The sequence below is a fragment of the Rhineura floridana genome, chromosome 6, assembly GCF_030035675.1.
Source record: "Rhineura floridana isolate rRhiFlo1 chromosome 6, rRhiFlo1.hap2, whole genome shotgun sequence".
NCBI classification, from domain to species: Eukaryota; Metazoa; Chordata; class Lepidosauria; order Squamata; family Rhineuridae; genus Rhineura; species Rhineura floridana.
In genome coordinates this window covers 13,656,357-13,683,726 of record NC_084485.1, presented here as the reverse complement: position 1 = coordinate 13,683,726, position 27,370 = coordinate 13,656,357, and the positions used below count along the sequence as shown (strand labels likewise).

Sequence of the window (27,370 nt, the reverse complement as noted above, 5' to 3'; positions counted from 1 at the left end):
CAGGAGACACGAGCGGGGATTTGAACTCACAGACTGTGGACTCCCAGCCAGGCTTTCCTCCCCACTGTGCTATACCAGCTGTTCAGATACGCCTACTACAGAAAAAAAAGAGTAGGAAGCATTCTGTCAACCTAATAGGCGGTATCCAAGTGTCCTCTCTCCATTGCTTTTACCGTTCTGATGGTTCCCCCCAAATATCAATATTAATATTGATATTTTGAAAAGAAATATCAATATTTTGAAAGGAAAGCAGCTTTGCCATTGCCACCTCCTCCTCCGTTATTATAGGGTATTATAGGCTTGGCTCGCTTCCCTCCTGCTTGGAGCCTGGATTATCTGAGCAGAGGGGGTGGCACAGAGAGAGAAAGAGAGAGGATGTACTGCTGTGCTGTGAATAAAATCAATAAAAGTACAATCTATTTAAGGAAATATTTGTGGGGGAGAAATCCAATGTCAGGGAAAGCCTCTGAAGTTTGGAGCAAACAGGATCGCTTCAGAAAGATGGAGAATATGAAGACCGTTGAAAAATCCAGTGCTAAACCAGAATTCAGTGGCGTTCTGGCCCATCCATCTCACATCTGTTGCCCTGCCCACCCACCACGTGGCCCCCAGAAGGTTACTTGTGAGGGAGTGTGGCTCTTGTGCTGAAAAAAGATTCCTCCCCACCTTCTCTATGGACTGTTGTGAAGATTACTGAAGTAATGTGTGTCAAGTGCTTTGTTCTGTGAGGAAGGGCGGGATATAAATTTAATAAATCAATAATTTGCTTGTTAAGGATCATACTATCTTCTAGACAAATGTCTGGTCAATAATATGCTCCTTGTTTTCAGGGATCAATAGGTTTTAGAGGGCCACCTGGTGTTCCAGGACCTCCAGGAAAAGTGGTATGTCTCTCTTTTTATATTGCTAGATTTTTCCAGTGGGCCTTTGCAGATGGCCGGATTCTGTCCCAGCAAAGGAAGGGATCATAGCTCAGTGGCAGAGCACCAGCTGTGTATATATCAGGTCCCATTTTGAGTGTGCAACACCTTCCGTGAATAGCATTCCTGGCCTAATGCCTGTTACCTTGGAGAGCTCTTGTCAGTTGCAGAAAACAATACTGGGCTGGACTGATCAAGACTCTGTGATTATTCATTTATTTACTTATACCTGGCATTGCTCAGGAATTGAAACAAACCGAAAGGTCAGTGCAGATTTGAAATCAGTGGTTAAAATCAGTGCAGTTTTGAAAGGTTCAGTCTGCCATCTTGATTCAAAACGGTGTCCAATTGTATCAAAACAGAGATGAAAAACTGCTCCTTGATCTCAAGAACCATCGCACAAAATTTGGTCCTTAGGAGGTGTCCAAATGCCTAGAGAACAGGCAAACAACTTTCCAAAACATATAGTAGATTTGAACGCTGCTGATTTTTTTTTACAGGACAATGCCTCCTCTGGGTAAAATAATAAGAGAACATGGGAACTGAGTTACAAGAAAAAGGAACTGCACACAGTTGTTAAAAGAATCCTAATACAAAATACCAGTGAAGGATTTACATTTTTGGCTTTCATCCAAAAGGAGGCACAAAGGGGGGAAAAGCAGTGAATTGGAAAGACAGACATGCAAAAAATAAAAGTCAAAAGAGAAACTCAGCAGAATAAGCAACAAATAACATGCCCTCTTCTGGACAATCCTATGTTGGCTTAATAAACCAAGATATGAACAAGACTTTTGCAGCAGTTTCCTTCAAACCCGGACGATGGTTTCCAGCTTTGGAAAAGCTAGGTTCCTAAAAATACTTCCAAGTTGTGGTTTAGAGATCCTGGCTTGTTCCAAAGCCTAGTTTTCTAGTTTAGATGAAATGTGAAATTATGTTTGTTGAGAGACCTCTTGGTTTAATTGTGCCTTGCCAGGAAGGGAGGAGCAAATGGGTTATGTATAGGGTTGCCAGGTTCAATCCCTGAGACTGGATCCTGTATCTTTAGGAGAAAAGAAAGTCAGCCAAGTGCAGGTGTTCTTGCAATCCTGTGATGGGAAGGACCACCAGGTGGAATTCTCCCTTTCCCCTGCACAACTTTTAAAGATACAGAAGACCTCTTGGAGGCCGGGCCTGGCAATGAAGAAGTCTTCTGTATCTTTACCTTGTGGGTTTTCCTATTACAGTGTTGCAAGAACACCTGCACTTGACTGACTTTCTCGTCTCCTAAAGATACAGGATCAGTCTCAGGGATTGAACCTGGCAACCCTAGTTATGTATGTAGGCAAAAGACCTTTTCATATCTCAAGTTGTAATCATACCTCATATGTTGTTCATATCTCAAGATATGATCATCTCAACATATAAATAGTAGTGTAGTCGCAAATTCAGAAGTGCAGGGTCCCTTCATAATAGTCTCAGTCACACGTCCAGCTATCCTTATTTATTTGCTTGCTTGCTGCTGGCTTGAGAATGAGATTCTTGTTAATGCCGTCTCCCACAACCACAGCAGCCAATCAGCATGAAAAGGGGAGAGTGTTAGCTACTGAGAAGAGTCTTCTCGGTGGCTGACTCACCTCCTTTCACTCTGATTGGCTCCATCAGTAGGAAAGGACAAGGAAGCATGGTAGAAGACTCTTCTTAGTAGCTAACACATTCCCCTTTCATGCTGATTGGCTCACAGGATGCTGCTGGGACTTTGCTCCCAAAAATGAAAGGGGTCTAAGACCCCCAAGATCCTGCACTACTACACCCCTGCATATAAATATGTATATGAAAACATAAGATAATGACTAAATGTTTCTGCTTTATTATTACAGGGACCACGTGGAGATAGAGGGCCTGCAGGGTTCCGAGGGCCCAAAGGCGATATCGTAAGTGTAATGCAACCCCCTCTTTCTAAAATGTCAACATTTCTAAAACGTTGTTGTTGTAAAAATTATTGCAAGTGTAAAAATGTAAAATAAATTACCCGTAAGAAAAAATAGGCATGTTTAACAGAAAATGACACAACTTTTAAAGCTCATCTTCTTTCAGTAGGTTTCACTACTACTATAAGGAGGGATTCTGAAAGAGGATTCCTTTTTCACTCTTTAATATCCCCAAACCCCTCAAGACTCTCTTTGTTTTGGTATTTCGTTGGCTATTAAAAATGCTTGTTAACGGTTTCTTTGCTCTCTGCTTCTAGGGTAGACCTGGGCCAAAAGGACCTCCAGGGCCTCCCGGGCCCTTAGGAGAACCTGTAAGTAGTGTTGTTGTCGTTAAAGTCAAGCTATTTTTGATGCTAAGTTCACAGCAATGGAGCTTATATATACTGTATGGTAGAAACACAGTGACCTGAAAGGTCCAATCATTATTTTATTTAACAAGATTTGGATGCTGCTTAATCATCAAAGCCTTTAAGCGGTCTCAGTGACAGGAGGTGCTAAATGGGTCTCTCTACCTTGTGACCATGGGGTTGCATTCAGCTAAGTCTCACTCAGAGACTAGACCCATTGAAATGAATGAACCTAAGTGAGTTGCATCTGTTAGCTTCAGTGGGTCTACTCTGAGTAGAACTAGCATTGAATACCAACCTGGGATTCTCTTTCTCTCTCTCCCTTTAACTAACAGCAACTGCAGGAGGCCAGTCTGGATTAGGACCATGGTGCTGGGATTGAGTTTATAATATTCCTGTTGATAATCACCACCCCCACTCACTCTGATAGTGGGAATCATGGAAATGTCTCAAAGGAACATTTAGCAACATAGCTTGACCTTTCAGGGTATTTTACCATTAATGGCTAATAAAATTAATAGGATAATTTCAGCATTAAGGGGCCATGCTACAAAGTAAGCACTGTCTCGCATGGTGCAACTTCAGACTGCAGGTGAGGAAATGGCATCTCCAAATGCTCTTTTATATTAAATCCTTCATGCACAAGTAACTAGCATATCAGAGAGCAGTGGAGACTGGAGACTCCAATGCCAGTGGGGCAGTGAATCCGCTCTGGGTTTTAGTCTGAACTTTCAAGGAGCGGTTTCACTTCCCCACTGACATCGGAGCTATCAGTCTCCGCTGTCAGAGAGAAGGGTGCTAGTTTTCAGTGCGAAGGGAAGTTTTATTATTGTTATAACAACAACAACAACAACTATTATTATTATTATTATTATTGGCGCATTCAAATGCCCATTCCTGCCTTGCAGTCTGATGTGCCACATGGTGCTGCTGGTAGTGTAGCTCAGCTCTCTATAGTATTAGTATAGTTAAGGCTTGTCCAGACGGTCTTAATGCTGAAAGTGCTTTAAACATTCCCTGGTAAAGCCAATCAGGGTGTTTCAAGAGTGAATTGTTTTCTTCTGCTTCTCATTGCATGCCTATAGAGAAAGCAAGTGGGTGTGTTTTTTTAAAAGGCACCTTTAGTCATTGTGATAGAATCAGGGGTTGGCAATTAATCTGGATGAGCTAAATCCAAACCTCACCATTTTGTTACTGGCATTAAAAGATGTAGCAAAGAGAGAGAAAAAGAGAGAGAAGAGTTTGCTTATCTGAAGTGGTCTCATTTCTGTATTTTGCTATTTATACAGTATAGTTTCACAAATGCAGGAAGGGATGGTCATTTTGCTGGTAATTACCACGCTGGTAATTTGTTGTGGTGGGAGGGGGACCCTGGACAAAAAGGCACAACTATGCAGTTAAGGTCACATGATGTTTGGACCTCAGCATCCTTGGAGGGAAAATATCCTGTATAAAGGATCTCTGGGTCACGTGAGCAGGCACTTCTGTGCCGTTTCATTCATCTTCCTTCCATCTCTGCATCTTGCACTCTTTCAGGGGATGCCTGGAAAAGACGGGAGAGATGGAACACACGGACACGATGGTGAGAAGGTTTGTAGTTCTGTTTTTCTTTTAAGAAGAGGCCCTTAAGGTGCAGAATAGCTCCTAAGTACAGCTGTGCTGCATCAGGCCAAGGGCCCATCGGGTCCAGCCTCCTGTTCTCACAACGGCCAGTCAGATGTCTGTGGGAAGCTTGCCAGCAGGACATGAACACAACAGCAGCACTTTCCCCATTTGCGATTCCCAGCAACTGGTATTGAGAGGCATTTACTGCCTCCAACACTGGAAGCAGAATGAACAGCTCGACATTAAGCAGAGTGAAGCAATTGCCTCAGGCGGCAGATGCTGGAGGAGGGGGGACAGTGGTGACCACTGAGCACCTTGGCAAGTCCTCCCAAGTTTCCTGGCCATCCCCCCCAGCCCTGGGAGATCAGGGCTGAAGTCTGCTGCCCTCTGGTGCAGTGGAGGACATTGTCCCGTTGCCAGTGTTGAAATAAGATTCAACTTCCAGTCCAGGTGCCTTCTGCACACAGAATGGTGGGGGTGCAAAAAATCTTGAGTCAACCCTGAGCAAGGTCAGTTTGGAAGGAGCTCCTCCGTGTCCAATTCAAACCTCCCTTTTCCTCCCTCAAACTCTGGAAACTCCTCCCCCCTCCTGCAGCTTTTTAAGAGTGAAAATAATTTTTAGATTATGGGAAGCCAGCTGTAGACAGTGCTGATTTGCTAGCGCCCCCCCCCCATGTCACCTCACAGAATCTCTGGAGCAACTTTTAAAAGCCGCCTTTGAAGGTTTTATAAGAATGTACCAAGAGCCTGCTGGATCAGGTCAAAGGGCCACGTAGTCCAGAATCATGTTCGCTCAGTGGTCCACCAGATGCCTATGGAAAACATGCAAGCAGGACATGAGCACAAGAATGCTCTTCCCTCCTGCAGTTCCCACCAACTGGTATTCAGAAGCATACTGCCTCCAACAGTGGAGGTAGAATATCGGCATCAGGATTTGTAGTCATTAACATCCTTCTCCTCCATGATTTTGTCTAAATACTCTTTTAAAGCCATCCAAGTTGATGTCCATCACTGCCACTGAGCAGTTTCAGTTTTAAAAACCAAAGCAATGAACCTTCAGTTAAACCTATTCCATTGACAAAAAGCCTTTTAGTTTAACATGTTCACTCAAGCTCCAAAATTCAGGGAAATTATAGCTGTTAAGGGCCACACCCTTAACAGTTGCATTATTAAGGCAACACGGGTATAGTATAGGGTTGCCAGGTTCCTGGCCTGAGATTGATCCTGTATCTCTTTAGAAGAAGAGAGAATCAGCCAAGTGCAGTTCTTGCAACATTGTGATGGGAAAAACCACCAGGTGGAATTCTCTCTTCCCCCTGCACAACTTTTAAAGATATAGAAGACCTCTTGGAGGCTGGGCCTGGCAACCAAGAAGTCTTCTGTATCTTTAAAAGTTATGCAGGAGGAACGGAGAATTCCACCTTGTGGTTTTTCCCATTACAGTGTTGCAAGAACACCTGCACTTGGCTGACTTTCTCCTCTCCTAAAGATACAGGATCAGTCTCAGGCCAGGAACCTGGCAACCCTAGTGTAGTATGGCATCCTAACCTATCCAGTGGTTAATTCTAGCCTCACCACTGCCTTGAAGCTGTCAGTGGCTGTCAGCGGCAGAGTGGTGGACCTACGTCCAAGATTTGCCTGTTCACTGGAATAGGTTCATGGAGTCTATGCAACTGAAACTCCCATTCCATGTTACAAGTTATCCAGCTGGCAAGTACCCTCCTGGCAACCTGATTTTTCCATTGGAGGAATGTGATTTCAGCCAGCTCACCTGGCCTTAACAACAGCACCATGACTGTGGCCCAATAATAAATAAAGAAATAAAAGAGCATTCAACACTTCAGATAAGCAGCCTGCTTGAGGTCCAGGGGGAGAGACAAACTGATCTAGCAAACTAGCATTTGATTTGCTGGTACATATAACTATAATTTTAAATCGAGAAGCCAGGATGAAGCCAAGCTCACACTAAGGCTGCAGTCCTATACTCACTTACCTGGGAGTAGGACTATTGCTATTTTGTAGGTGGGATTCAGTTGTATACAGGCAAATTTAGGTTGCACAATTAAAAATGAATTGGGCACTCCTCGGAAACAAATCTGCTTCCAAAAAAACCCCTGTACTTTTAGCAGTAAAGAAAGTGATAGAGAAAGGGTGGGACGGCAATTGCTTGATGCAATATCATATAACCTTCATGTGAACAGGATGAATGCTCAGTCAACAAGGACAAAGGGGGAGGGGGAAGCACCAAATAGTAGTCAATATAAAAGGAGACAAGCTTTGGTGCTATGTAGATGCTCTATTACATTCTCTATGTGTTTCAGAGAATGCGTCTCCTTCAGGAGCTGTGGTGCCATATGTTTGCTTCACTATGCCAAATTATCAATCAGAACAATCAAACATATAAAAATCCTTTGCCAAAGCACCCCACAAAACATAGTTAATTTTTAATCATCTACATAGCACCAGAGCTTGTCTCCTTTCGTTTTGACTGCTCAGTAAACAAGTTATCAGGAAGAGCCTCACACTCAACAGGGATTGTTTTTGCGTAGACATCCTCCGTAGGATTGCACTGTGAGAGACAAAGCCATTGCAACTTCTGTTTCAAATAGCACAGTTGCCACCAGCCTTTAAAAAGCCTCCTATGTTTATAGATTGTCATCAGTAATTCTACTGTATAATGTCAGTTTAGTGACGCTAAGTACGTTTATTGATTCTCTTGACTTGAAATGTATTCATCTGCATGCAACCCCAAAAGAAAAAAAAAGGCAATATTCTTCAGAAATGTACAATGGACTAAACGGGAAGAGTCCTTCTTGTGGAGTTTTTTTTTTAATTATCTGGCAACATTAAAGCTACTAGCGATATCTCCAGTAGTCCCAGCAACTTACTCATAATCTCTTCTTGCTTTTTACAGGGTGATGCAGCTCCCGTTGGTGCTCCTGGTGAAAAAGGGCCAAATGGACTTCCTGTAAGTATTTTTCCATGAAAATCAGGGGAGGGGATTGCTATTTTTTAAATTAATTAACTACATGTATATCCCATCTTTCCTCCAAGAAGCTAGAGATGGGTGAGAAATTCAATTCAGTTTGCATTTCAAGCTGAATCTATCAAATTTGCACTTTCCAAAACAATATGAGGACTGAAACACAGCCATCCTTTGAAATTCGCACTTATTCGAATTTTGCAACGTAGTTCACAAACCAAACAATGTTTACAAAAATGCATAAGGGAAAAGTGTGCATAAAAATGAATATATGAGTGAAAATAACATAGAAAACCGCATTATATGAGGAGAAATGGCTTGCAAACATTAGTCAAAACTGCCTACAAAAATGTGATTATTAGGAGAAATTTGCACTAAAATGCTGGAGAATTTTCTTTTTTATTATTGCAAATTGCTGCAGAAATGTGGAGAACTGAATTTAAAATGGGAAGAAATGAGAAAACGAGAGAACCAAAAGTGACAGATCTTTCTATCCCTCAAGGTGACATACATGATTCTCCCCCTACCCATTAAATCCTCACAATAACCCTGTGGGGTAGGTTAGACCAAGAAACCATGACTGGCCCAAGGCCACCCAGTGAGCTTTGTGTGTGAGTGGAGAATTCTCCCAACATGCTGCAAGTCAGGGAGATCCATCATGCAGAGGCTTATTGCATTCCAATGTAGTGAAAGCCGGGCGATTGACCTTGGGAGTGTTTTTGTGTCCAAATCCCACTTCTGCCACAAACCTATGGGAGCTGCTTTATTACAGGACAAACCATTTGTCCATTTAGCTCAGCGTTGTCTACTTTGACTGGGAGCAGGTCTCTAGAGTTTCAGGCTCAAGTCTTTCCTAGCCAAACTTGGAAATGCTGGGGAATGTGGAACCATCTTCATGCCAAGCAGATGCTCTGCCAGTGAGCTATGGTCTTTCCCCTTAGCCTTCCCCCTTATGGCTAGCATATGAGGAAGAGGACCTGTTTCATCACTTTTTAAAATGTATTTATGGGTGTTCATCGTCTTTGTGACATCCCCTCCCCCAAGTCTTAAGTTAAAGTCACCTCTGTAATTGCTGCAAACAGAGCAGGAAGGCTTTCCAAAATTGGCTCCTAACCCCCGCTCCCAAAGTAATTGCGCAGATGAGGAGGTGGAGGTATGCATTTGAGGAATCTAGAAGCTATGGTAACTGAAGTGGATGGGAAATAGATGGAGTCTCCAAAAAGGGGGAATCAGATCTCCCTGTTGCCATGCCCACCAGGGCTAAATATGCCTGAGGGACCCCCTGCCCCTCTATAGACCTATAACATCGTCACTTAGATCACCCAGGGGAAATTTTACTTGTGGACCTGCACCTGGGAAGAGGCCCCTGCAATCTGGAAGGCCCCTCCCTCTACCCTACGTAAAGCATTGTCAATTTGTTGCTTCAGGTGTCTTGTGAAGACATCTCTCTTTGCCTTGACTTTCCCTGACCCATAAGATTGGACCTTGTTATTACTGAATGTCTGTTTTTTTATCTCTGATGTTATTATACAGGCAGGCCCCGCTTATATGGCAGGTTCCGTTCCGGACCCCCGCCGTGAAGCGGAAATTGCCGTAAAGCAGAACCCCATTGAGTATAATGGGGCACGTCGCATGAAAATGCCGCAAAATTGGCTTTAAAACGGAGAATGAAAGCCGCCGCATTAGCAGAACGCCGGGAAGCGAAACGCCGGGAAGCGGGGCCCTACTGTACTGTTTCTTTGTGTTTTTGTACACCGCTTCGAGATTTTAAATATTAAGTGGTTTAGAAATGCTTTAAAATAAAAACCAATCAATCAGTGCTGCCACTCTTGATTACAGGAAGAACACAACATGTACAGTATATGAAATTTTATTTTCTACATTGTTTGACTTGAATTCCACATTCCCGCCCGCCCCCCCCACAAGACATTGCATACATCTCCTTTTAATCCAGCCTTCCCCAGTCTGATGCACCACAGCATGGGCAATGAGCAGGGATAATGGGAGTTGTCCTCCAAAATACCAGGTTGGGAAAAGCTACTAACCATTTCTTGTTTTCTCGAACACTCAATAGTGAATTTAAATTCTGATTCCATGTTTTCTGATACTGGTGACACTTTTCCCGTCAGGGTTTACCTGGAAGTGCAGGAACTAAAGGAGAAAAAGGTCAACCAGTAAGTAAATCCTTTTATTAAATGGCTTTTCATTAGGAATGCGCAAGTTGCATTAAGCCCGGCCGTGGACACTGTGCTTCCAAAGACTGTCCTGGGTAGCCACCTAGAGGCGCCTGCTGGTAATACTGTGATAGCATCTCTCTCCATTACACCCCGGCTTCGCTGCTCACCTGTATCAGACAGCTACTCTGAGGAAATGGAGTTCATCTCCATCTGTCTGGGTGATTGATTTTTGCAAAAGGGAATGTAGACTTAATAGAAATGTCCTGATCACTTTTCATCCCCTGTCCTCCTACAGGGCAGTCCAGGAGAAATGGGGGAATCTGGTCCTTCAGGAGAGCCAGGTATACCTGTACGTATCGCATCCATGCATGCATCATGTTTGTTGGTGACATTTTATTTAAGGTTGTTCTGTGTCACTACTGTTGATGATTTCAGAGCCATCTTCCTTCCTTCTGTTTCCGATGTTCAGGTTGTGAGTGACTTTCCTTAGGTAGTCACAATGACACCACTCGTGCATGACAGAGCTATCAGCAGACTGAGGGGAACCCTGAAGTTTGCCAAATACAACAATCTCGGGGGAGGGGAAACATAAGAAAATCAGAACAGCCTGCTGGATCATGCCACTGGCCCATCAAGCCCAGCATCCTGTTCTCACAGTGGGCAACCAGATGCCCTTCGGAAGCCCGCAAGCAGGACCTGAGTGGAAGAGTACTCTGTCCTTCTTATGTTCTTATGAGGGGACTTAAAATCACTTGATGCAGGTCCCATTTGTTTATTTTGTGTGTTTCTTTTGTTTTTGTTAAAATGCAGTTTCACCAACCAGAGCCAGGACCAAAATAGTGGCTCAGGGACAGTTTTGTTGTTATGTGCCTTCGAGTCGATTTCGACTTATCGCAAACCTATGAATCAGTGACCTCCAAGAGCATCTGTCATGAACCACCCTGTTCACATTTTGTATGTTCAGGTCTGTGGCTTCCTTTATGGAATCAATCCATCTCTTCTTTGGCCTTCCTCTTTTTCTACTCCCTTCTGGTTTTCCCAGCATTATTATCTTTTCTAGTGAATCATGTCTTCTCATGATGTGTTCAAAGTATTATAACCTCAGTTTCACCCTTTTAGCTTCTAGTGACAGTTCTAGTTTAATTTGTTCTAACACCCAATTATTTGTCTTTTTCACGGTCCATGGTATGTGCAAAGCTGTCCTCCAGCACCACATTTCAAATGAGTTGATTTTTCTCTTGTCCGCTTTTTTCACTGTCCAACTTTCACATCCATACATAGAGATCAGGAATACCATAGTCTGAATAATCCTGACTTTAGTGTTCAGTGATACATCTTTGCATTTGAGGACCTTTTCTAGTTCTGTCATAGCTGCCCTCCCCAGTCCTAGCCTTCTTCTGATTTCTTGACTATTGTCTCCATTTTGGTTAATGACTATGCCGAGGTATTGATAATCCTTGACAAGTTCAATGTCCTCATTGTCAGCTTTAAAGTTACATAAATCTTCTGTTGTCATTACTTCAGTTTTTTTGACGTTCAGCTGTAGTCCTGCTTTTGTGCTTTCCTCTTTAACTTCCATCAGCATTTGTTTCAAATCATTACTGGTTCCTGCTAGTAGTATGGTATCATCTGCATATCTTAAATTATTGATGTTTCTCCCTCCACTTTTCACACCTCCTTCATCTTGGTCCAATCCTGCTTTCCGTATGATATGTTCTGCGTATAGATTAAACAAATAGGGTGATAAAATACACCCGTTTCACACCCTTTCCAATTGGGAACCAATCGGTTTCTCCATATTCTGTCCTTACAGTAGCCTCTTGTCCAGAGTATAGGTTGCACATCAGGATAATCAGATGCAGTGGCACCCTCATATCTTTTAAAGTATTCCCTAGTTTTTCATGATCTATTCTACACAGTCAAAGGCTTTGCTGTAGTCTATAAAGCACAGGGTGATTTTCTTCTGAAATTCCTTGCTCCGTTCCGTTATCCAACGCATGTTTGCGATATGATCTCTGGTGCCTCTTCCCTTTCTAAATCCAGCTTGGACGTCTGGCATTTCTCGCTCCATATATGGTAAGAGCCTTTGTTGCAGAATCAGGGTCAGAGCCAGATACAAAATGGCAGCTTTGGGGAAGAGTCAATGACTGACATACTGCACTTTCTTGGAAGGCCCACATAAAATCAACCAAACTGGTAGGTGCCAGATCCATAGCACAACTCAGAAAATTCTTCTATGCTAGAGGAGGCCAATTAGTTAATCCCATGATCAAGGTCTTTACTGCTAAAATTACAGCCGTTATACTTTATGGGGCAGAACTTTGGGGGGAAAGTGCTAAGAGGGAGATAGAGACCCTACAAAATAAGTTTCTGAGACAGACATTGGGCCTTTCTCCTGGAACACCGGCAGCTCATCTCAGAGCGGAGTTTGGTCTTCCCTCGCTCGGAGCCAGAATTGATCTTGCCTGTTTCAGGTACTGGCGCAGAGTCTTTAGGATGGCCGATCACTCCCTCACCAAATCATGCTGGTTAGAACAACTTACAAAGGGGGGGTGGGCCTTTGGCTGCCAGGCAAAGCTAGAGATGTACAACCTCACTATGGGGGAATATTTAAGTCTAAGCCCCCGAACCCTTAGGAACTGGGTCTTTGATCAGGATGCAAGACAGGATCGGGCATCCATCGTAGCCGCCCCATTTTCTAGCTGGTATCCCTTATTGCATGTTAATCACGCCAAACCACATTATTTTGAGAGGCTAACATTTGCCCCTGTCCGTAGAGCCTTTTTGGAACTAAGGTTTCAGCTGATGCCCTCTGCCTATTTAGACGGGAGATTCTTGGGCATTCCAACTGACAAACAGAGATGCATCCTGGGGTGCAATTCAGTGGAAGACATTGTTCATTATTTGTTAAATTGCCCATTGTATGATGAGCCTAGACAGAAATTCTTGGCCCATCATATTTACACCTCACCTGATAAATCCACCCAGGAACAGGTCGTGGAGCTTTTATGTGATAATCAGAATCACATGACGTTAGCCGTAGCCAACTTTGCGTAGGCTGCCAGGAAGCTGCAGGCGACCCATATTCAGAAATATAAAATCTCCTGAGCACTTTCTTATTTCTGTACTTTCGCTCATTTTATTTGCATGTTGTTTTAACTGTAACTATTACTGTTAAATTGACGACATTGCAGCCGATCCTGTGTTGGTGGCCAAGAAGTCGCATGTGGCTCATACGCAGAATCATAATATTCTTTGAGTATTTCTGCACTTCTGTATCTTGGCCTATTTTAATTCTATGTTGTTTTAATTGTTAAACTTGTTGTATTTTGCAATGGTCCATGGCTGAATGCAATAAATCGAAATCGAAGTACATATTGCACTTCACAAGCCATAGACTGGAATTACCTGTATACACAAAACACGAGTTGTTACAGATCAGGGAGCCTAGTGTTCTTTTCAGTACCAGAACTGAGTTCATAGCCTTCCTTTCATACACAAACCAACTCCTTAAGCTTCCTTCATTTTAATAGCCTAAAATGGGGGGAGCGGTTTTGGTGGTATTATAAGTCAGTGATGGGGAACGTCAGGCCAGGGGCCGAATGTGGCCCTCCAGACCTCTCCGCCTGGCCTTTGGGACTCCCCCAAGGCCACACCCCCTTTTCTGGGGCCACACCCTCACCAGTCTTGCTCTGCCCCCCCTCGAGTGCTCTTGTATGGCTCGAATGTCTCCTTGTACAGTGCTGTGATAATGTCTCTTGCTTACCTGAATAGAGGATGGAGGGGTGTGTGTGTAGAAACCTCTGGTTTTTGCATGGGTGGGATGTAACCTATTGTACGATGATAAGAGTTACCTCTGTTGCTCCGCCCACTTTTGCCTCTGGGCCCACCTGTCACCCCTGGCGTATGGCCTCCAGACGTTTGCCTGTGAGGGAATGAGGCCCTTGGGCTGAACCCTTGCTACGGGAAACAATTTGGAGTCTGACCCCTTGTAGATCTGTTGCAAATTTCCCTGAGATCTCCCAGCGGATTGATCTGAATCTAGTGTCCACCCACCCAATGGCTCTGAACAGTGGGCCTGGCCTGTTCGTGAATGCACCACATGTGAGTTTCTGTTGTTTTTCTCAGGGAGAGCGTGGTATCCCCGGGGAAAGAGGCGATGCTGGTCCAAGGGGAACTTCTGTAAGTAGCTAACAGTCCCATTTTAAATCTTTGCTGCTCGTCTGTAGGGCAAGCGTCACCCGAAAACACTTTGGAAAGGAAATATCTGCATCAGGACTTTGTGTGAAAAAGAACTTTTGCTGCTGTTGCTGAGGCATCAGAGTGTGTGGGGCTTTTCAGAGCACAAGAGAACAAGACTCTGCCCCAAGGAGTTTACAGCCTGTTATCCCAGAACTACATTTTCAGATGCTAAACTAATAATTATATTCAGATGTGATATTTATATTCAGATACTGAGGCTTCCACCCCAGTGCTCCATCCCGTCCCCATTCAAAGTGCTGGTTGTGACCTATAAAACATTATGCAGCTTAGAACCGCAGTACCTCAAGGGCTACCTGTCCCCACACAAACCAACCCAGACCCTGCATCCATTACCTGAGGCCCTTCAAGGGAGGTGCTGTTGTTGACCACAAGAGAACAGGCCTTTTCAGTGGTGGCTCTCTATCTGTGGAATGCTCTTCCCAGGGAGGCACACCTGGCACCATCACTATTTGCTTTTAGGAGTCAGGCAAAAACATTTTTATTCACCTAGGCCTTTGGATCTTAATTTTCTGCTTAACTTTTAGTGAGGTGGGGTTGAGGTGTGTGTGTGTGTTATTGGTGAACATACTTTTTTGTTCATTTTTGTAACTCATTTTGACTGCACCTTTCTGGGGGGAAAAGCTAAAATAATAAATAACCTCCCTTTGTCCTGTTCTGTGTGTAACTACGATTCCTGCGAGTCCTTATCAAAATTATGTTAAGAGCAGAAGGCATAAAGAATTTTGAACTTTTCAACAGTGGAAGCATCTGCCTGCCAATTGCCTTCCTCTTAAAATATCATGACATTAAGAAGCCACTTTAATTCAGAGTCTTCGATTCAACATCAATATTTATTTTCATTTTGCAAAAAATGAGCGCTAGGAATTGATTCACAGCAGGCAGTATGTGTGTGTCCTTAATTCTGTTTCTTCGCTTTTATTTGGTTTTAAAAAAACATGGAACATCTAAGCTGATTTCTTGCAAGTGCCCAAAGCCAGTCATCAAGCAGCAGAAAAAGACATTGGACCACATGGCTCATTTGCTGCATTTCCAAGGGGGAAACCATATTGCTTTCCCATAATTACTGGAGAAGAAAAGAAAGGCTAACTGGAGAACCACAACAAAACAACAGAAAAACTATATGTGGTAACGGTTGAACAACAAGCGCATTCTACTGTAAGGGCACTTCCAGATGGCCAGTTTATTGAGCATTCATCATGGTTAGTTTGCAGGGAGATCAGACGACATTGGCTATTTAGTGAGCATTCGTTCTGATTTGCTTGTGGGGAGGTTACATGACATTGCATCAAAGCAAGTCTTATCCCACATTTTCCACTGCATTTTCCCACCCCCAAAAAGGGAAAAAGCATCACCAAAAATAATAGGACAAAAGAGGACTGATTTGCACACCAATTTGCACGTTTATATGTAGTTTAATTTTTATAGAGAGATGCAAATTTAGAAATAATGACTGTAATTTAAATAGGAATAGAATATATCTCACCATGTGACCAGTGGCTTGCCTATCTGCACAGTCTGCTTTCCAGATGCTAACTGCTGATGTCCAACTTCAAGGCCCCTGGTCTCCCTTTTGGATTGCACAGCCCTTCAAAGAAAGGACATTTTCAAATAGTGGGCTGTCCTTTGGCAGCAAATAGTGGGCTGTCCTCTGTAAAGTGGGACACACAGCCGTTCTACAAGCGCTCTTGGAAGGTTTCCATTTACTCTGAGCTTCACAAAATGATTGTGTAGATCACCATTCTAGGATGTTGCCACAAATTTCTCTTTCTTTCTTTCTTTCTTTCTTTCTTTCTTTCTTTCTTTCTTTCTTTCTTTCTTTCTTTCTTTCTTTCTTTCTTTCTTTCCAGGGACCCATTGGTCTGCAAGGCCCCATGGGAGCACCAGGTGTAAGAGGGTTTCAGGTGAGTCAATTAGCAACAGCGACAACGTAGCACAGAGCTGAGCAAATGTCTTGTATTGTGGACTTCAAGTGCTAAACACGGCACATTTGGGGATGGGCTTCACCCAGCTGCCTAAGGCGACATGCACAGAGCACAACATTTCCTCTCCTCCTCCCAACACATGCCTTTCAGTCTTTTGGCCTCCAAGAATGGCTGGAGTTAGAGGTCGGTAGGGTGGGGCAGTTGTCAGGGCTCTGATCCACTAAGGGCCTCACAGGCCAAGAGCCATCACTTGGCGCAAAGTCTGGCCAGAGCAGGGATGGAGTTTACTGTCTCCACCCTGGCAGGGCCCTGTACCCAATGAAAGTGGAACCTTGAGCTCTAGCGACGGTGCAAGGGGGCCTGAGGTGTTCTCTCTCTTTGTGTACTTGCTCCCTTCTGTCTCTGCACCTTTGCGTCCACCTTGTACTCCCTCCTCACAGCTAATAAGCACTTCCAGGCCAAGTTGCCCAAGGACCTCCAAGAGCTGAGGTTGGTTCTACCTCTAAATCCACGATTGCTACTTTGTTCTGCATTTCCCCCCCTTTCTTCTTCCTGCCTGTGTTTGTCTCCCACTTCCCTGAGTCCCAGCCTGGCCAAGAAAAGACTGAATGGTAGTCTGATGGGAAGGGGTTCCTCCTGGCCGGCTCTAGCCCACTGATGGGGTCTGCAGTGGCAGAATGGATGCCCTGTGATGCAGCAACTGAGCTTGGTGCCTGATGCAGAACCTCTTGCAAAAACAGAGAGCACAGGAAGAGGAATGTCAGAGCAAAGCAATTTTCATTCTTCAGGATCTCTAAAATCTATGGTGCCAGGTCTCAACTCTTTAACCATCCCAGTAGCGAAGGTAATGCCAGCAGGCTGTCCTTATCTTCCCTATTACATAGATAATGTTTATTTTTAAGTGTAAAAATATTCTTTAAAAAAACCTTCGGCCCCCTCATCAGTAAAGTAAGTTACGGCAATCCCACCCCTCCTGAAAATGTCTAAAAACTTCACCTGGCTTCCTGAAAGCAGCTAAAAGTTTCCCTCTACTTTCACGGGGGGGGGGCAAAAATGGGAGGTGGGGCTTTCTGCCTACCCATTGGATGTAGGTTCTGTGCTTCTTGCTCCATTCCTCTGCCAGCCCTTCAACCCACCCTCTGGCATACACCCCTCATTCATTGAGAGGCACTGCGTAGTGACTATGCTCTTTGACAGAACAGGTTCGCTGGCGGGGAGGGTGCATTTGCACACGGTGCCCTCCCTGTCACCTTGCCCCGCCCTCTTCTTGTAAGCAACAGTGATCCATCTGCCAGGAAGCTACCACAGTGGTTCTGGCCCACCAGGGGAGCTGCTTCTGCAATTCGATCAAATATCACACCCACCTCCACTGTCCTCAACAGTCTATCTTGTGGTAAAATGCCTCTCTCTTTTTGTTACTTTGTTTCAGGGTCGAAAAGGTTCCAGTGGGGAGCCTGGCCATCCTGGTCCCACTGGGCTCCGTGGGGAGTCCGGAGAGAGGGTAAGTAAAGAAAAAGCAAAAAATTGACTGAACGTGACCTCCTGCTGGGAGGAAGGGTGGGATATAAATCAATCAATCAAATAAACAAACAACAGTGTTATTTATGCTAGGGCTGCAATGTTAACAGCGCAATTCTGTATATATCTACTTGAAAGTAAATCCCATTAAATCTCCCAGGTATGTGTGTACAGAATGTATGTATTTATTTATTTATTTATTTATTTAATATCCCTCCCTTTCTCCCAGCAGGAGCCCAAGGCGGCAAACAGAAGCTCTAAAAACACTTTAAAACGTCATAAAAACAGACCTTAAAATACATTAAAACAAAACAACGTTAAAAACATTTTTTAAAAAAAAGCTTTAAAAACATCTTTTTTAAAAGGGTTAAAAAATTATTTTAAAAAAACATATTAACAAGCAATTCTAATGCAGACACAGACTGGGATAGGTCTCAACTTAAAAGGCTTGTTGACAGAGGGAAGTTTTCAAAAGGCGCCGAAAAGGTAGCAGAGATGGCGCCTGCCTAATATTCAAGGGGAGGGAATTCCACAGGGTAGGTGCCGCCACACTAATTACAGCCTTGATCTATTAATTAGTTAGGGTATTTAACAAACATTTTAACTAACTAGAACCTACCTCCCAATTATTTATTTTATTTTGTTTCATTTATGAATCACTTTCCATAAAATATCCCGAAGTGATTCAACAATAAAAAACATCAGCTGTAAAAGCTTAGGGTTGTATTCAAAGTATACAGAACGTTCTCCCCCTCCTCTCCCCCACACCCCCCCTAAATCTGTTCTAGAGGTTCACTCAACCCTCCGGAGCAGATTTGGGGATTGTGCAAGCTGCACACTGGGGAAAGAGATAGGGGGATCCTATTGTGCTAGCACTAATCCTTGCGCTAGCACAACTGCTTAGTTGAACACTGTATACTGTTGAACATTGTTGAATAAAACAATTTTCAAATCCAGTAAAGATACAGATGGGATAAAAATCTCCACTTAAAAGGCTTGTTGGAAAAGGAAACTCTTCAATAGGTGGCAAAAAGACAATAGAGTATGTAATGAGAAGGAGTTCCAAAGGGTAGGTGCCACCAAATTAAAGGCCCTGTTCCTATATTGTACAGAACAGGCTGCCTGATGAGATGGTATCTGCAGGAGGCTCCCATCTGTAGAGTGCAGTGATCGGTTGGGTATATAAGGGGTGAGTCAATCTTTTAGGCAGCAGATTTAATTTTTTTAAAAAATATTTTGAATGCAAGTACTTTTTTAAAAAGACAGATATCAACCTACATTTAAAAAAATCCTTCCTATGAAAATGAGGGCAGGGAATGTCTCTTTCAGTATGATTTCTACTGCAACACCTACCAGCAACATGAGGGGTTGGGCCTTTGTGGAAGTTCTGCCTACACAGTGATGCCTGGCAAAACCTGCTGGCTCGCAGCAGGTGATGTCACTTCACCATGCAAAGTGGGTGGGGTTTGCTGCTCAGGGGAGGCAGAGCCTGAGCTAGAGTGCTGCTCCTGTACATGTTGCTCAGCCCAGCACCGTCCCCAAACCCCAAGAGCAATCGGTAGCCAGAGGCTTGCACGGCAGCAAATGTGAGTTATCTGCATAAGCACCTCTTCATTAGGGCCGGGTTGACTCTCACTGCTCACAGCACCCAAAAGTGCCCTCTTCAAGTACATGAAAGGGTGTCACACAGACGAGGACCAGGATCTCTTCTCAATCACCTCAGAGTGCAGGACACGGAAGAATGGGCTCAAGCTGTAGGAAGCCAGATTTTTCACTGAACAGCAGGAAAAACTTCCTAACCGTTAGAGCCGTATGACAATGGAACCAATGACCTCGGGAGATGGTAGGCTGTCCAGCACTGGAGGCATTCAAGAGGCAGCTGGACAGCCACCTGTCGGATATGCTTTAATTTGGATTCCTGCATTCAGCAAGGGGTTATCGGCCCCTTCCAACTCTACGATTCTATGATTCTGTTTATTGTGTACAAAGTGGCTCACAATCAGCATTAATTTATCAAATAGGCACATATATTTTGCACAAACTTCATGTAATATTTTTATTGATATTGGAGGTTGCCATGGGTTGGAGGACGCCATCAAGATTCTCACTGCAGGGCAATGCACAAAAGTCTGTCACACATTGCCCTGTCAGAGTTCTTTGCCAATGTCAACAAGCATGTTGACGGGTCGTTCAGTAGACTTTGTAAACTTGAACTTTCAAAAACCGTTTTACAAACTTCATCACCAAAGGCATCTGAGTAAACTTTGCAATCATAGGACAAGAGAACACGTCCTCTTGTGCACCTGTGACTTCTCTGTTTTCTGCCTTACCACCTGTGGGTTCTGTGGTGCACATTTATCGCTGTACGTTTATTTATTTATTTATTTATATCCCGCCCTTCCTCCCAGCAGGAGTCCAGGGCGGCAAACAAAAGCACTAAAAACACTTTAAAACATCATAAAAACAGACTTTAAAATACGTTAAAACAAAACATCTTTAAAAACATATTTTAAAAAAGCTTTGAAGACATCTCAAAAAAGAAAAAGGTTAAAAACATTTTTTTAAAAAAGGTTTAAAAACATACTAAAAAGCAGTTCCAACACAGACGCAGACTGGGATAAGGTCTCAACTTAAAAGGCTTTAATACATAATACTGAATTGCTAACTGCTTTCTGAGTTCGAAAGGCTTGGCTGGACACTCAACTGTTTCTAACAAACCCTACCACAGCCAGAGAAATGCCTTTGAAGGCATACCTTGCGTGCCTTGAAAGGGCCAATTAAAGCGGAAACCGCTGGCGGTTAATAGAGGTACAGTAGGGCCCCACTCATACGTGGGTTATGTTCCGGACCCCCACTGAATAGCGGAACTCATTGAATAGAATGGCACGCAACGCCCGAAAACCACCATAAAAGCAGAACAAGCGCCGTATGAGTGGGGCTTTAATCTAATTGCGTCTAATTGAGACTGCTATATTAGCAAAGCGCCGTAAAGCGGGGCCCTACTGTAGCCACATGTTGCGTTTGAGCAGTGCTGGCTGGTGGCTCCATGCCAGTGGGGCAATTGAATCCTCTCCAGGTTTTAGTCCAAACTTTCAAGGAGCTGTCCAAGGTGAAGCACTTAATAAGGTGTGAATAAGTACACGTGCCTTATAGTGTGTGCCTAAAGGCAGCAAAGTGAGAGGTATTCTGCCACAAGGGCATCCGGATTATAACGTGCCGTAGTCACGCATATATCCTGATGCTGTCAACAAATTAAAATATTTTGATTCACTGCTTGTCTCTTAACCCATTTGGGCACATAATACACATTTTTAAAAATAAGAATGTGTACCTTCTTCTATGATTGGCTATTCCACAGCACATGGGGGCAGCTAAAACTTGCACCGCCAACACCATGTATGCTCCCACAGAATCTGCTGGAAGGTTCTGCATCCTGAACATGTTTCTACAAGTATGCATATGTGGTGGTGAAAGAAAAGAAAAAGATTTGCTGCCATTGTGCATGGTATGGGATAAAAGCAAGTACATGTTTTATTTTGAACCTGAATTCTCCCTTCCTATAAACTGTGGAGCATCATCATCTGTGGGCTTCCCATAGGCATCTGGTTGGCCATCGTATGGACTTGACAGGTCTTCGGCCTGATGCAGCTGGGCTCTTAACACTGCTTCATTGTCTGGGGGGGAAATCCCCTTAAATCTTTGGCTTGATTTGATTTCTTTGCTCATTTCCTTCTTTTTCTCAGGGACCTGGTGGAGTTTCTGGACCCAAAGGTAACCAGGTACGATACAGTTTACATTCTCAGTGTTCTTAATATGACATCTGTAACTTTATTACAAATAACTAATCGTGTAAGAGGCCTCCTCCTGGAACGTTGAGCTTATAAGGCACAGTATCTGAAGAGATATGCACAAGTGTGGGAGACCCAGGTCTGGTACAGTTTGCTGTAAAGGCTATTGGGAGTAAAGGATCTCATAATCAGTTAAATCTGCAAACAGCTGTAGGTAGCTGGGATGCATGCATTTGTCCATTTCAGTTTCTCCTCAGTTTCTTATTTTTTCTCACATTCTCACATTGTTGCAATAAAACAGTATGATCCCTTATTTCCTACCCCACTTCTCATATCCCTACCTTCCTTTGCTCTCATGCCATTTTCTTTTTCTTTACATCAATGGCAGCTGGTGGCTCCATATCAGTGGGCAGTGGAATCTGTTCCAGGTTTTAGTCCAAACTTTCAAGGAACACCTTGGACAGCTCCTTGCAAGTTTAGACTAAAACCTGGAGCAGATTCCACGGCCGAACTGACATGGAGGCACGAGCCTCCACTGCTTTACAAACGTTTTCATTTCTGATGTTCAGTTGCTTGACATGTTATGCAGGGTTCAGGTTCATATGCTCAGGTAAGAGTTAAGATAAATGAGGGTCCCAGATTAACAACTGTTGGAGACATTTCACAGATCATCACACAGAATAATGAATTTAAAACCTTTGGGACGCTTCAGGAAGAATTCAATCTCCCCCCTGCAGCTGCCTGGTAATTCTTACAACTCAAGCACAGTGTAGTAGCAAAATCTGGCCTAGATGTGCTGAGCAGTAGTATAGTGGCAAATTCAGAAGTGCAGGGTCCCTTCATGCTAGTCGCACCACATCCCCACATAGCCACATCCTCTTTCCCACTTCCCCTTGTCTCCCTTGCTCTCCCTGTCATCTTGGGAGTCCACACTCCACTACAACAGACAACCCTAGAAGCCAATCAGCATGAAAGGGGAGGGTGTGTGTTAGCTACTGAGAAGAGTCTTCTCAGTGGCTGACTTGCATCCTTTCACTCTGATTGGCTCCAATCAGCATGAAAGAACAAGGACCGTTAATGGCTAACACACTTCCTTGCCATGCTGATTGGCTCATACATAGGGACCTGGCTGGGACCCTGCTCTCAAAAAAGTAACAGGTCTATGACCCTCTGCGACTCTGGATGGCTACACCCCTGATGCTGAGTGCTGCAGACACACCAGTTCTCTTGCAAACAGTACGCGCCTTCTCAAGAAAACTTAATTAGTGCCTATATGCATCAGTATGGAACACACAATTTTTTTCCCCATCTTAAGTTCAGTTCCCCAGTAGCGGCTGTTGGGGCTGTTTTGCTCTCCTAGCTTCTCAGTGCTGTGCCTCACTGCCAGTTACCGAGAGGGAGAAGGAGGGCCGAGGCAGTGGGGAGCTCAGCATGGCGCAGATGCAGCAATGGAATTGAATCAATGCTCCGGACTCTGCACCTGCCCTGTGCCTAGCTTCTTGCTGCCTTGCCTCTCTCCCTCTCGATAACTGGCAGCAATGCACAGTGGTGTTGGGAAGTCAGGACAGCCCCCTACTGGAGTTCTCCACATTTCAGCATCTTTTGCATTTTTTTTTTAAAATCCTCACCAAAATTTGTCAGCCTTTCAGTGCACATTTCTCCTAACAGAGATATATATTTTTTTGCATGCAATTTTGCCTCATACAGACATTTTTGCAAGCAATTTTCCTTAATATTTGTTTTAGTATGTTATTTTCGGTAACATATGCATTTTTGTATGCTTTTTTTTGGTCGGAGAACTGCACTGCATAATTCAAAGGAATGTGCATGAAGGGTAGCCACGGTTCAGTTTGCATATTGTTTCAGGACATGCAAATCGGGAACATTCACATAAAAAATGTGAACCAAATCAAGTTTCTCCCCCATTCCTAGTTGTAGGAAAAGCCTTGCCCAGGCTTACTGTAGCAGCAGGTGAGAAAGTACAGTCCGCTCCTTGTTTCTGCATAATGCAACTAAAATGGCAGAAAGTGGATTTTTCCCCACCTCAATTATAAGGTTTGGTTCAGATACTCAAGAGTGTTCCATGCTGTCAGAGAGCGAGAGGTGGCATTCTCTGTATAGCGACAATGATTCCTCTCATACCTGAGCAACAAATGCCCTCTTTTGGTTTAAAAGAGCATAGGCGGCACATTCAAGATATAAGGAATGGTAGGTTTACATAACACACAAGACTTGGATCAGTTAACAGAAGGGAGAGGCCACTTCATACAATTCTCAACTCTGAAGCAAAATTTGTTAACCGATCACTGAGTGCCCTTAGATGCTCCTAGCAACATCCAGATTCACTTTCTGGGTATTTTCTTTCATAATAGATTTGTGTGAATGACAATAAATTCCCATGCTTTGCTGGTAGAGCCAGAATGAATCTGAATGCAGGGCTGGGGCCAGGCATGACTGTGCCCTTGGGCACCAGCCTGCCCCAGGCCAGCAGCACCGACCCGCCTGTCTACCCCACCTACCTCTCCATCAGTCCATAGGGAGGATACCCTGCACACTGTGCACGCAAGGCTGCCATCAACCAAGATGGTGGTGGGAGCTTCCCTTAGAGGCTGATGCCCCGCCACCATCTTGGTTGATAGCAGATATGCGTATGCAACATGCACAGCATTCATGGCAAGGGAAAGGTAAGTGGGGGATTGGATGGGTATCATAGGTCTGTGCAGTCTGTATGGGGGGCTGGGAGCTTCCACTCTACAATCTGCAGCAAAGTCGGGGTCAGAGCTGCCATGGATCACGGAAGGGGAAGGCTACCATCCCACCCTAAGGAGGGCCCTTCGGAGGCTCTCGGCCAGGGCCCGACCTGGCTGCCCTCTGGCACCAGCCCTGTCAGAATGTAATCTAATCCAGCCCTTCCTAGGACTGACGCAAAGACTTCCATACAATGTTCCTGATTAGCTCACCTTTGAGATCATTGGTTTCATCCATCTCCTCCACTAAAACCAGAGGGACCGCAAGAACAAATACCAGAAACAGATGAGCGGAATTGAAACTTGTTATTTATTATTGTGATTTATTACCTGCTGTCACCAAGTAGTCCCAGGGCAGTTTGCACAACATAAAAATAAAAGTAAAATCATAGTGAAACATTGTGAAAGGAGCAAAAAATAATGTGATACATTGGACGGAGCAGAACGATTTGTCAAAACTTTTAGAGTTCCCAGCTTTGTGCTGGTAATCCTGATCTATCTTTTCAGGGCTGTTGGTAAGAATTATTGAGGTGATGTATGTGAAGTACTGTGGATACTCTAAAGTGTTGGACATTTATAAGCATATTTAGTGTAATGTTTAGTTAGTGTCGCAGCTAAAAAAACAGTAGCTGTTGTGGAGGCTTATTTTAACTTTGGCAAATGTATTCTGTGTCATTATTAGCGGTAGCTATCTTTCAGTATAAAAACATCCAAAGGAAAATAATCACATTGCATAAAACCTAAAATATAGGCCAAACAATGAAAATAATAACATTATTCAGTAATAAAAGCATCAGTTAGGATAGCATAAAAGAGGTGACAGATAATCCCAGAGGCTCTCCTAAAAAGGGCCACCTGGACCTTGAATCTAAAGTCCAACAAAGTAGGAGTGATGTCCTTGGGGAGGGAGCACCACAGTTGTGAAGCCACCACAGAGAAGGCATGTCAAAGGGCTTCACATTGGCTGTGCTTAGGTGGAAGCCTGCAATGCGCAGAGGGATCTCATCCTGGCATAGGTTAATAACATTTGGTTTACATAAGCCTTCCCAGAGTAGTCATGTATCTTATTGTTTTCAGGACAAAGCAGATTTTTGATATTCTATGTTACGTTGTTGTTGTTGTTGACTCCCAGTAGGCCATGCCTCTTGTTGTCTGGCCTGACAGCACATTTACAAATAACAGAAAGAAGCACAGTTTGAGATTTAAAAAAATGAAAAAAATAATGGAATTTTTTTGTTTTCACAGGGCGTCGCAGGAGCAGATGGACTGCCGGGTGATAAAGGAGAAGTGGTATGTGTTGTTATATCTAGAAGGTCGTAAGACATTGAAGAGATGAGTCCAGAGATTCCAGAAAATGTATAATGCACTCTCAGGTTGGGATTACCCATAAATTTAAATCCTCCAGGCCTTAGGCTATGGAGCTTACCATGAACTATCCTGAGAGAAAAGGGAAAGGCCCTATTCTAGTGATGGACTGGTACACAGAAAAGACAGGAGAGTAAAGGAGTATGGGTATTCCATCCACTAACTGGAAATGGGAGGATACAATAGTGAAAGGCTTCAGCACCAATACTGGGACTGATACCATCATATATACAACATGTGCTATACACGAATGGTGAACTCGTTTTTCATCTGTAGCCAAAAACACACCATCAGCAGGCTCAGGGAAGCCAAAAAGTTTGCAGAAGAAGAAAAATTGGGCTCTCCCTCCAAAAAGCCAACCACATAATAAAATTATTCATTCCCTAAAAGGCAGTGATGGCCACCAACTTGGATAGCTTCAAAAGATTATACAAATTCATGGAGGAGAAGGCTATCAATGGCTACTAGCCATGATGGCTATGCTCTGCCTCCATAGTCGGAGGTGTTATGCTTCTGAATATCAGTTGCTGGAAACTGCAGGAGGGGAGAACGTACTTGCAATCAGGTGGGCTTGTGGGCTTCCCGTGAGCATCTGGTTGGCCACTATGAGAACAGGATGCTGGACTAGATGGGCCATTGGCCTGATCCAGCAGGGCTCTTCTAGCGTTCTTATGTAACCCGGAGAGGACTGAGTGTCACTGGATTGCTGGCTGACTGTCGGTTGGGATGGAGGGGGAAATAGAGAACCAGATGAGGGTTGGAATGGAGTATCCTGGAAAAGGGTATAGCTGGTTGGCTGGCTGGAATGCTGCAACATTGCACTATAGGTTCACTTCATCGTCTATCTTTTCTTTCTTCCTGTTTTTCCTAGGGTCCTTTTGGCCCTCCTGGGCAAAAGGGGGAGGTAAGTGTCACATCATGAATGTTATTGCTAAAATTATTCTTAAGAAAATGTGATTTTTCTCTCTCTCCCTTCTGCATATATTTTAATTTACAAGATCTCCCTCTCTAAGGTTTTCAAAACACCCCTGGTTTGATTCCATGCTTATCCACTCCCTTTTAGCAAAGTTGTACTTAAACAAATTTTCACAAAGTCACCTTAAAAAAAAAATCAAACACCCTGCAACAAACCAAACCAAAATCCACCCAGAGAAGGGTCTTTCCTTGCTGCACTCTGGAATGCCCCTTTTGGGGGACTTTATGCCGGAGTAAATTCCACCAGTTTATGTTCTGCTGTCTTGAGCCCTGCCTGAATCAGCACAGCCCCAGCTGAGCCCAGGTTCATCCAGGACAGGCCAAGATCCACCTGTTCCAAACTAACTCATCACAACCGACCTTGGATTTGGATTATGCTGCAAATTGCTTGCTACACAAAGTGTATCTAAGCAACTTAACAAAAAAATTAAAATACAGCATAAAATCATGGGGGAAACCCCCAATATATTACAATAAAAACCTTACAAAAATCCATAGAAATGACCAGTAAGGCAGTAGCAAATTATCGCTGTGGCAGCAAACATATCCTGTAGCACGGGCATTTCCAAGCTGTGGTTCGTAGAACACTAGTGGTCCTCATGCTTCATTCAGGTGCTCCGCAGCATGTCCACATTAGATATTCGTATTGATTTTTTAATTGTATTGCTTCTTTTACGTCTTCTATTGTATTTTGTGGTATTGCAGTTTGAATTCTATGGAATGCAAATTGTAATCCAATATAAGAAATAAAAGAAGCAATAAAAATACAATTAGAAATCATTCAGCAGCTAGC

General features: G+C 43.7%; 1 protein-coding gene across 1 annotated transcript in view; it reads left to right on the top strand.

Moving 5' to 3' along the window:
• Positions 1-27,370, top strand: part of COL9A3 (collagen type IX alpha 3 chain) — an 87,963-nt gene that overhangs the window by 45,647 nt on the left and 14,946 nt on the right. Inside the window, exons 15-27 of the mRNA XM_061631044.1 lie at positions 831-884; positions 2,777-2,830; positions 3,145-3,198; positions 4,771-4,824; positions 7,754-7,807; positions 9,952-9,996; positions 10,295-10,348; positions 14,128-14,181; positions 16,110-16,163; positions 17,614-17,685; positions 21,446-21,481; positions 25,483-25,527; positions 26,474-26,506. Of these exons, the coding sequence (XP_061487028.1) occupies positions 831-884; positions 2,777-2,830; positions 3,145-3,198; positions 4,771-4,824; positions 7,754-7,807; positions 9,952-9,996; positions 10,295-10,348; positions 14,128-14,181; positions 16,110-16,163; positions 17,614-17,685; positions 21,446-21,481; positions 25,483-25,527; positions 26,474-26,506 (663 nt within the window). The remainder of the gene's footprint in view (positions 1-830; positions 885-2,776; positions 2,831-3,144; positions 3,199-4,770; positions 4,825-7,753; positions 7,808-9,951; positions 9,997-10,294; positions 10,349-14,127; positions 14,182-16,109; positions 16,164-17,613; positions 17,686-21,445; positions 21,482-25,482; positions 25,528-26,473; positions 26,507-27,370) is intronic.